The 10,962-nt window shown below is 54.3% G+C and overlaps 1 protein-coding gene across 1 annotated transcript; it reads left to right on the plus strand.

Annotated features, from left to right (window-relative positions):
* Window positions 1-12: 12 nt before the first annotated feature.
* LOC116956315 (betaine-homocysteine S-methyltransferase-like) lies at window positions 13-9,703 on the plus strand. The gene is made up of 8 exons (XM_032977840.1): window positions 13-150; window positions 1,207-1,274; window positions 6,238-6,401; window positions 7,257-7,366; window positions 7,800-7,961; window positions 8,190-8,398; window positions 8,612-8,688; window positions 9,287-9,703. Exons 1-8 carry the CDS (start codon window positions 67-69, stop codon window positions 9,373-9,375), a joined length of 963 nt encoding a protein of 320 aa, XP_032833731.1. The 5' UTR covers window positions 13-66; the 3' UTR covers window positions 9,376-9,703.
* Window positions 9,704-10,962: the final 1,259 nt, after the last annotated feature.

Genomic DNA, 10,962 nt, shown 5'->3' on the forward strand with positions numbered 1-10,962 from the left:
TGCGCGCGTCACGTGAGCACGTCGCGCGTCACGTGAGCCCGGCGTCACGTGACGCGCGGCGCCACCATGGCGCGCTCTGGGTTTGCTTCGCTGCTGCTGCTGGACGGGGGCGTCTCCTCGGAGCTCGAGGCGGCGGGGTTCCCCTTGCAGGTGTGTCGCGGGTGGATGGGTTCCCCTTGCAGGTGTGTCGCGGGTGGATGGGTTCCCCTTGCAGGTGTGACTCGGGTGGAGGGGTTCCCCTTGCAGGTGTGACGGGGGTGGATGGGTTCCCCTTGCTGGTGTGACGTAGGTGGAGGGGTTCCCCTTGCAGGTGTGACGTAGATGAAGGGGTTCCCCTTGCAGGTGTGACGTAGGTGGAGGGGTTCCCCTTGCAGGTGTGACGCGGGTGGAGGGGTTCCCCTTGCAGGTGTGACGCGGGTGGAGGGGTTCCCTTTGCAGGTGTGACGGGGGTGGAGGGGTTCCCCTTGCAGGTGTGACGCGGGTGGAGGGGTTCCCCTTGCAGGTGTGACGGCGGTGGAGAGGTTCCCCTTGCAGGTGTGACGCGGATGGAGGGGTTCCCCTTGCAGGTGTGACGCGGGTGGAGGGGTTCCCCTTGCAGGTGTGACGCGGGTGGAGGGGTTCCCCTTGCAGGTGTGACGCGGGTGGAGGGGTTCCCCTTGCAGGTGTGACGCGGGTGGAGGGGTTCCCCTTGCAGGTGTGACGGGGGTGGAGGGGTTCCCCTTGCAGGTGTGACGCGGGTGGAGGGGTGCCTCCTGCAAATGCGGGGGTGTTACTCTTGTAGGTGGGGGGGGGGGGTCCTCTTGCAGGTGTGAAAAGGGGCGGGGTCATCTTACAGTTGGTGGGGGGGGCTCCTGCCGGTGCTGGGGGGGGGGGTGCCCCTGCAGGTTCAGGGGGGGGTTCCTCTTGCAGGTTCGGGGGGGGGGGTGCCTCTTGTAGGTGGGGGTGTCTCCTGTAGCTGGTGGGGGGGGGGGTTGCTCCTGCAGGAGGTGGGCGGTGGTCCGCTGCAGGTGGGAGGTGGGGGGCCCTCTAGGTCCAAGTGGTAGGAGGCGGGGGGTGCCTGCTTGTCTCTTCTTGGGCCTGGGTGGGGTGCGTGTGCGGGACAGAGGGGGTTTAGTTGGGCCCCCCCACCACTATCCCCCAACACCACCCCCCACCAATCCCCACCACCCCCCCACCATGAACTCTGTCACGTGTCGTTCGTTGCAGGGGGACCCCCTGTGGAGCTCCCGGCTGCTGCTCACTCACCCGGACGCCGTGAAGGACGTGCACCTGAGGTTCGCGACGTGCACCCAGTGACTCGCTTACCACTTCTTATCCACCCGCACTCTGCACCCCACAGTAAACCCATAGAGATGCATAGAGGAGACTCATAGAGATGCGTATAGACTCATAGAGATACATAGAGAATCGAGAATATGTAGACTGGAGGGATGGGTTAGTAAGTTACATCAACAAAAAATACCATAAAGAGATACTCGAGTAAGATAGAGAAAAGTTAAGAAAGTAATAAAAAATAAAGAGAGATATATATATAAAATAAGCATGGGAGTGCAAATTGCACGCGTACATACATTCCAAATGCAAGCTGGGGCAGTGCTGCAAAACAACACAGAATAACAAACCAAGACCACGCAGTCCTTCGATCACAGTGCACCTTAAAATTGGACCATCGAGATACAGAGAGGCACAGTAAAGACAAGTCACAGTCGTGCGATTGTGGCCATGCAGCCCGAACTATGGACCTTGCAGTAAACCACTCTGCACCCCTTGAACGGAGGAGGAGGAACAGCATCACGACAGGGACTCTGTGTCTCTTGAAGCCCCTCTCGTCGTGGCCAGCAGCAGACCTCGACACTGGACGGTCATCAACTGAACGAATGGCTCCTGCTGCTGCTGTCGCAACACGAAGCTGCTTCTCTCTCCCGCGTGCCCCCGCTGCAGAGACGTCCATAACGTTGGCAGTCCAAGCCCACCGCGTGATTGATCAATTCTCAAAAAAAGCCGGAATATTTTGCCAAATTAAGTGAAAACCGAATTCAAAGATCGCGGGATGTTTATTTTATGCGTGTGTAGTGTGCGCAGTCATTGCTGAGCGGGCTGAGACCATGAACAAACCGCGCTCAAAGAGCCCGGTTTAATCACGATTCGGTGGCTGAAACCAGGGATCAAACGGGCGGATCTCAGCCTTAGTGGCTCAGTGTCTCTGCCCAAGTCGTTGCCTCCCAGCGCTCCCTCGGCTTCCCAACTTCACCTCCCAGCCCACACCCCGCCCCCACACTCACCATGCCCCCCCCCCCTCTCCATGCCCCACGACTATATAATCCCTCGTCACAGCCATCTCTGAGACACACTTAAGCCTTTGTGCTTTCGCTACGTTGTCCCCACCTGAAGGACGCTTGTGTTGCGCCCGAAACGTGAATTAATTTAGTTTTCATTTATTTCATTTTATTTATTTTTTTACCTACGTGACTTTACCGAAAAAAACAAAGAGTATGATTCCTTGCAGTCACGAAAGCTTCAAATCTAGAATCTCTGCCAGGACTTTGTAAGTGATCTGCTCGACTTGAGCCTGGCCTTATGTAACGTAGACGCCGCGCCCTCTGTAAGTACCCACGTGTCTCACTGCAGGGCCCCTCCGTGCTCGTGTTAATTTCACGTGCGATGGATCCGCTTCCATCTCACTGCCGCCGTCACACGAGCCGTGCTGGCGGGGCTGGAGATGCATGCGTGCGTGCGCGTGTATTTTTGTCCTCCGTACCCCGGCAACTTCTGTTTGGCTGGATGCAGGTGGTTAAACTAGCGCGGCACGGGCTGCAGAGGAGATGGGCTGATGTGGGTACGGGAGGATTTGGAGATGGTGGAACCTACGGATGACTGGTACCAGTGGCATTAAGTCCGGCCTTTCATTCACATGGAGATCCATAGACACACATAGACTGGTAGAGAGACCTATAGACCCACGTCATCAAGACCCATCCTGTACTATACAATGCATTGTGGTGCGAGTGAGGGATTGCACTTGACAGCAGTCACAATTCAGCGACTCCCTTAATTACCCACTCATGTAGCAGGTAGCCACTCCTCTCGTGTGTGTTTTTTAAAAAAAATTGCGAGGGTTGTTAATCTATTTTTTTTGCATACAAATTTGAAAAAAGTTACCGTTTTTCCACTCGTATAGAAATGTCTGGTAATATACACGTAAAAGTGTTTGACTTAAATTTAGATTTAAAGCTTTCGTGACTGCAGTAATTCATATTCTTAGTTTTTTCGGTAAAGTCACGTTATGGAGAAATTTGAGACTGACGCCATCCAGACTGCCACTCTGCGCCCAACCTTATGGAAGAGGTACGTGGATGACACTTTTGTCATCTGGCCACATGGCCGGCCTGCTCTAGACCAATTCTTCGACCACATCAATTCCATACACCCAGCCATCAGATTTACCATGGAAGTCGAAATAGATGGCAAGATACCTTTTTTGGATGTCCTAATTAAAAAGAGACCTGATGGTTCAATGAGCCACTCTGTCTACAGGAAAGCTACCCATACGGATGCTTATCTGAAACCGGATTCCCACCACCATCCATCACAGAAGAATTCTCTCCTCAAGACTCTGTATCATAGAGCCCAATGCATATCCGACCAGGAACACATAAGCAGTGAACTCAAGCACGTACACCAAGCTCTTAGGGCTAATGGTTACTCCGACTATACAATCCGCAAAGCTATCACTCAAACCATGAAGAAAAACCCTCTTGAGGAGCCTTTTAAAACCATCACTTTACCCTACATTGCTGGGATCACAAAAAAGATCTCCAAAATCTTGAATAAACACAAGATCCAGGTCCGTTTCAACACATTACATAAAATCCGTGATCTGGTTCCGTCTGTAAAAGATGTGATCCGGACATACAATACCCTGGTGTCTACAAACTAAGTTGCCTCTGTGGTAGTAGTTACATTGGAGAAACCAAACGCCATGTCTCGGACCGCATTCGTGAACACAAAGCAGACCTTAAACACGGTAGGACCAACACCTCGGCCGTGGCAGATCATTGTTCTAATTCAGTAGGCTCACATGCCATTGACTTTTCCAAGACAGAGGTTCTTTGTAAGCCATCTGGCTTCCATGAGAGATTCGTTCATGAGGCTATCCACATATACAAGCACAGAGACAATTTCAACCGAGAAGATGGATTCTATCTTAGCAATCATTGGAAAGATTTGATAAACCATTTCAGGTCTTAATTGATTGTTCACGCTTACAGTGGCTTTCAGACAGCATACATTATAAAAAAATTTCGTCTCCCCCCTCCTCTTTTCAGAATATAGATGGACTAGTCCTGGGCAAACTGCCAAATCGTTGCGCGTGGCGCTAACGTTTTTTTATAAATAAATAAATGCGCCGTTTAAAAATACATTTATGCGAACCAACACACCTGAAGACGACTGTTTGAGTTATGGTCGAAACGTCGTGAGAATTTTTTATTGTTTTATATATTTTATTATTTTGTTGTTTCTCTTCAACGTGACTTTACCGAAAAAACTAAGAATAGTGTTTGACTTAATTAGCAAAAAAATGAATGGAGCTGTCATGGTGTACTGGTGAGCACACTGGACTTGCAATTCAGAGGTTATAGCAATGACAGGCAAGATGTTAACTACCTCTCCGAGTATGCGGGAGGTCGTGGGTTCGATCCCAACTGATGTCTTTTATATTTGTAGTTTGCATGTTTCTCTCTCCACGTGGTCGCGTGGATTTTTCTCCAGGTCCTCTGGTTTTTCCCTCCGTATTTAGAATCAACGTGCTCTAAATTTCCACGTGATAAGCCACTCCGTCGAGCTATCATTTTGTGGCCAGTTCGCTTCTGAAAAAGAGCCACGTAGCTCAATGGGCCTTACCTGGTAAAATTTAAAATATTTAAGTTTTTAATCGTTTTAGCGGTCACCGTTTCCGATCCATCTGCTGGCGCAGCAGTGCAAACAAGTTTCTTAACCCCCCCCCCCCCCACACTTTTGTCCACCCAGCAGTTACGGGATAATAAATGCAGGGTACACTGCAGAGTTCATAAATTGGTACCAAAGGTAGCATAACTTGAGTTGTACCGAGGTATTGTTTGTGACCAATAATAGTGAAATACATGATAACCCCACTCATTTGAAGTGGTTATCACAACATTCACTGTTATTGGCCACATGGGGAAATTGTAACCGCTAAAGTAACGCCACCTCTGATGGTACGGACACGTGAAATAATCTGCTCTGGGATCGTGGACTGACCGTGAAGTTGATTGGCAGGTCCCGGGGGGCCAGTCAGTGCATACACGACTCCAAAATTCCACCGGAATTTAAAAGTAAAACAATTCCTTACTTTCAGAATCAGTAACTTATTCTGCAAGATGACTACCGGTTTGCCGATTCACATTTAGCTGCCCGAGTAAATGTGGTGCTCCAACCCCTAGTTTCCACTGAAGTCCCAATGGAGACCGCAGAGCCGGGGCTCAAGAGACCCACAGCTTTTAGGTCCTCATCCTCTGCAGCGGAGACGCCGATTGCGTGTCCACCACACACACCCGGGTACTCTACTCTGCCCGAGGGGTGTTTGATTCAGAGAGAGACGCTAAAAGCCTCTCTGCTTCTCGACACCGGTGATTCTGAAAGCTGATCGGACGTCATCTCCTGTCGCCTGGCTCCCGTGCTGTAGCTATTCAGTGTACAGGCAGTGCAATTGTACCCGGGCCTATGAGGTGGCCAGGTTGCCGAGCTCCAAAGCGGAGGGTTTGGGGTGGGGTGCTCATGCCAGCCTCGCTACGGCCTTGCATAGCGCGGCCGCTCTCAGCTCTCCACACCGTCCAATAGGTTGGCATCCATCTGTTTACAGTGAAACGTTAGTGCCCGGCAGTGATGCCCATCACACATTGTGTGATGTTATGCCCTCTTGTCAATCCACTTCTGAATGAGGCCTTCCCCACGCTGTGCGGAAAGGTGGGTTATTTGACCATCCAATTTTGTTTGTTGCATTGTCTTCTGACTGAACATTAGCCTGTGATTGCCATTAACTATTGGGTAGTGCGGTGGGCCTGATTGGTCGCGGATGATTTATGGGATCTCGAGTTATGCCGTTAGATCGCGAGGTCCTGACGGGTCGCGGGATGGTTGCGATATCGCAAAGTGAGGCCATCGTGGTCATCGATGGGGGGTCACGGTGTCACGCCGACGGCCCGTGCTGCGGCGCAGGTTCCTGCGGAGCGGCTCGGACGTGATCTCGACGGCGACGTACCAGGCGAGCGTGCCCGGCTTCGTGTCGCACCTGGGCCTGCGCCCCGAGGAGGCGCGCCAGCTCATCCACACCGGGGTGCGGCTGGCACGCGAGGCCGTGCACGAATACATCTCAACCGCAGGCGAGCGCGACCAGAGACGCACCACCATCATCTTCCATGATCAATCCACTGCTGGATTAAATCCTCCCCAAGCAGCCGCCACCACCACGTCTCATGATTCTGCGATGCAATAAGTCATCAACACGTGATGCACAAATTGATTTCATTGCACTATCTTCCCGGTGGACGTGCTATCGGCCGCTCTGTTCATCAAGTCAATTTTATTTTTTGCTTAAACACGTGTGCCGCTTCTCTGGCACAAATCTGCCACTCAAAGCGTCATCGTCATATTAATACTCAAATATAAACAAATAAAATGTTACACAATGAGTAAAAAAATTATATTATCTGTAGTATAAGGATGTTAACTACCTCGTTTTCTGTGCAGGAAGTTCATGGGTTCGATCCTGACCCTGAAGCCTGTATATTTAGAGTTTGCATGTTCTCCCCGTGGTCGCATGGATATTTCTCAGGGTCCTCCGGTTTTTCCCTCCACATTTAGAATGAACGTGCGTTTAGAGTATTTGTCTGCTATACATTTCCACGTGATAAGGCACTTCTTTGAGCGATCCATTTGTGGCCAGGTTGCTTTTGAAAAAGAGCTACATAGCTCAGTGGACCTTACCTGGTAAAATAAAAAAGTTTAGTTCATTTATATATTCTTGACCGTCATCCATCATCATCATCATCCACTGACGTAGCAACACACGTGCCTCACAGCAGACAGCACATATTTCAGACATTTTCAGCCAATTAATGAGCTTCTATACACGTGGGGGGAAACCGGAGCACTCGGAGAAAAGCCGCGCACGCGCGAGAGGGACACGCGTGTTCCCGTCCTCGCCCCGCTGACGGGGCCCCTCTCCGCTCACACAGGTCCCCGCGAGGTGGAGGTGAAGGTGGCCGGCTCGGTGGGGCCCTACGGAGCCCACCTGCACGACGGCTCCGAGTACACGGGGGCCTACGTGGACACGCTCTCAACGGAGGTGCGTGCTGCTCTGCTCTGCGTCGTGTCCACCATATGCCATCACCTGCTTCGCCCCTGTTCATGTACCCTGCTTTCCCCCGTCCATGTACCCTGCTTCGAATAGGAAAGCAATCGGACAGGACGCCCCATTTCATTCCTTGCCGCAGGGCCCATGCCGGCCACGCTACCCCACTGGTGCTCGTGCGTTGAGTGAGAGTCTTCAGTTCTACTCGTCAGTTAGCTCAGCGCAGCTATTGAGTGTGCAGGCAGTGCAGCTGCATGGGTTGGAGGGTCTTGGACACTCGGCTACGGGGGCGGCGGGGGGGGGGGCGGCAACGCATTGAGCTGCTGGCAACGCGTTGCGTCACTGGGGACAGCGGCTGAGCTTCTGGTGCCGTGGGTCCCGAGCGGCAGTGGCGGTGCTCACAGTCCGTGTCTCCCACGCGCCCCAGGAGCTGATGGACTGGCACCGGCCGCAGGTGTCGGCGCTGCTGGAGGCCGGGGTGGACCTGCTGGCCCTGGAGACGGTGCCCAGCGCCGCCGAGGGCCTCGCGCTGGTGCAGCTCCTGCGGGAGTTCCCCGGGGCCTCCGCTTGGCTTTCCTTCTCCTGCAAGGCACGCGGAACACGAGACGCGGAACACGAGACGCGACGGCACGACAAACGTGACGCAATCGAATGTCTTGATAGTTGCTGTGCATAGGCCACACGAACTATGAAGACATTGCACGTGACCCCGTGTCGCGCCCCACTTTGGCCCCATACCTTCTCCCACGTGACCCCGTGTCGCGCCCCACTTTGACACCATATCTTCCCCCACGTGACCCCTTGTCGCGCGCTGCAGGACAGCCGCCACACGTGCCACGGCGAGGAGTTTGGCGAGGTGGCGCTGGCGCTGGCCGCCCGGTCGCGGCAGCTGCTGGCCGTCGGGGTGAACTGCTGCGACCCCGAGCTGGTGGGCGACCTCCTGGGTGGCGTCGCCAACGCCAAGGGCTTCGACAAACTCCTGCTGGCCTACCCCAACAGCGGGGAGCACTGGGATGTGCAGCGAGGGTGCGTGCCATACCAGCGTCACGCCACACTCGGGGTGCTCCACAGCGGGGGTATAAATCATCATGGGTACACCACAGCATGGGTACACCAAAATCACACCACACCAGGACGACACCACTACAGCTGCTGCTGCTACTACTATTACTGCCACTACTGCTGTTTCTGCTGCTAATGCCACTGCCGCTTCTGCTATTCCGTGCATTCCTTCCGCAGGTGGGAGCGGAGACCGCGCAGGCCCACGCTGGCGACGTACAGCCTCGCGTGGAGGGACCTGGGAATCTCCTGGATCGGTTCGTGCGCCCACCGTGTCCTGCGCGCGTGCCAGAGACTTGACCCACCCGCCGTGCAGGCCTCCTACCCACCCTCGCCAGCGCTGCGGTGCCCGCGTGCCGGCCGCTTGCATCAATCCACTGACCGTGCGGGGGTCGCGGGGAGGGTGATTTGACCGTAGCGGACGGCGCCAGTCTCTGTGGGTCGCTGAAGGCAAGGAGCATAGATGAGGGAGCATTGTGGAACGGCGACGGAATGGACCTTGCTGCCCCTCCCTCTGCTGCCTACGAGGTAGCGCCGCAGCAGCCTATAACACCTGTTGCGCGCGGTCCTCACCCATCCAAGCACCTCCCCAGGCCCCAACGCTGCTTAACTACGGCACAGAAATTGGTGCACTGGCTTCTGCTGACAACTGCAGTCCAGTGCCACGAGGATTCACACGGAGCACGAATGCCACAGCAGCAATTGCTCCTTGCTCCCTGTTTGACTCGGGCCTCCACTGAAGCCTCGTCAACCCCACCTCCCCCCCCCCCCCCCCGCTCTGTTTCTTTAGTGTGTTTCTATGTTTCCCCGTGTCGATCGTTCTGTGTGTGACTGTGTGTGTGTGTCTGCCTGCAGGCGGTTGTTGCCGGACGGGGCCTCAGGACATCGAGGAGCTGGGACGCACCCTGAGGCCTCAAATGCAGCCGCCCAGCACCACTGCCTGAGCTCCTCCTGCCTGGGCCTCCCCGCTCTGGTCTCCGAACCTTAGTTTCCTAGCCTTGGCCTCTCAGTCCAGGTCCTCCAGCCCTGGCTCTGCTATCACAGGTCTCCTAGCCAAAGCTGGTGTCATGAAACTCCGCACGGGCACGGAGCCCTGTGCCCGACTTTGCACGCTCTGACAGTGCATGTGTTGTGTTACCCTAATTTAAATTAATTATTTGCCAAAATTTGAATGCGTTCGACGTTCGTGCACGGTTGCGTTAAAAGAGAACAATGTCAACGCTGCCTTGAGTGTTCGCAGTGGAATCGTTTAAATAAAACATATCAGCAGCATGCGGGGCTGTGGTGAGAGTTTTAATAACACGGCCTATACCAGGCATTGTGGTGATATTAATCAACGTTCCCTCCCCCAGAAAAAAATATATTTTCATCAATTGACTCTAAATCGAGGCATCCCTAGATGCCCGATCCATATATAACCCACAGTGTAATGATTCGTCAGGTTTATACTGCCCACTGGCGTCCAATCCGAATAGACTGGACAGACCAACGAGCCGTCGCCGGGGCAGCATTGTAGCCTTGTGTGCAAGCTCGGCCGCTCAGCTGGGTTGCTCACTCAGAACGACGCGCTGCATGTGTGCACGTTGTGCTTCGTTCGCAACGTGCGTAGCCAGCCGTGGTCCGACGAGCACGGTTGTCTACGTGCGGTGCGAAATAAGTTTAACGTAGAGTCGTAGGTGCCGCAACGGATAACTTTCTCTCCGACTGGCAATGTTCTGCTTCGCTAGACGTCCAAACCCCCGCGCTCTCATCATCGCGTGACAACGCTCTCAAACCACACCGTAACCCTGCCTAACCGCGAGGACATTACCTCACAATCCGTTCCCCGCATCACGCCCGACTTGACGAAGCGACTTTGCAGGCCGTGCCCACAGCCGAGCTGGCCCAGGTGTGGGAGCTGCTGTGGTGGAGCGTTGCACGGCCACGCTCGTGCACGGTCTTGTTGGGGAGGCTCGACACGTGTGGGCGCCTACGCCCTAGGTAAGCGCCCCCCACCGTGGGATATTTGTACGCTAGCCGCGTGGGCTAATGTCGGGGATCATCTCGGACCCTCATTGCCGACCGGAAGAGAGAGGGACTTAGAGAGTCGCTCGGGCTCCTGCCCTGCCTGTCTTGTCCACAACTCAAACGTCGGCCGTCTCCCGCTGCTCAAATTAGCAATGAGAATGGTGCTCATCTGTCGTGTACAGCCCCGAGGTCTGTGGTGGAAATTCCTCATTTCTATGGCGGCAGCAGCGGCGAGTCTCTCCATTGGACAAACGACAAAAGTCGTCATTTTAAGAGACACCAGTTGGGATGATGGATTGAGTCGCCTACCCCCTTCAAACCATGAAATCGCAACCTTCTGGTTGCGAGCCACCGGCTCTACCGCTGAGCCACCTGAGCCACCGGATGTTTGTAATGGCCGGGGACGCTGCTGCGCTCCTGTGGTTGGTGTGGACGCAGGGATCACTTTGCTCGTTGCGTTCGGAGCAAAAAGGGGGCCTCCTCAACACGCATTCCTGAGACAGCCATTAAATGCAAAGTGTCGG

This window comes from Petromyzon marinus, chromosome 64, assembly GCF_048934315.1.
Source record: "Petromyzon marinus isolate PM22_M1 ecotype Great Lakes invasive population chromosome 64, UKy_Petmar_22M1.pri1.0, whole genome shotgun sequence".
Lineage (NCBI taxonomy): Eukaryota > Metazoa > Chordata > Hyperoartia > Petromyzontiformes > Petromyzontidae > Petromyzon > Petromyzon marinus.

Excerpts from the sequence above, each read along its gene's own strand:
- LOC116956315 (XM_032977840.1), top strand. The coding sequence starts at position 67 with ATGGCGCGCTCTGGGTTTGCTTCGCTGCTGCTGCTGGACGGGGGCGTC. Across the intron at positions 1,275-6,237 it reads GTGAAGGACGTGCACCTGAG|GTTCCTGCGGAGCGGCTCGG; the intron begins GTTCGCGACGTG and ends GCTGCGGCGCAG. Across the intron at positions 7,962-8,189 it reads GGCTTTCCTTCTCCTGCAAG|GACAGCCGCCACACGTGCCA; the intron begins GCACGCGGAACA and ends CGCGCGCTGCAG.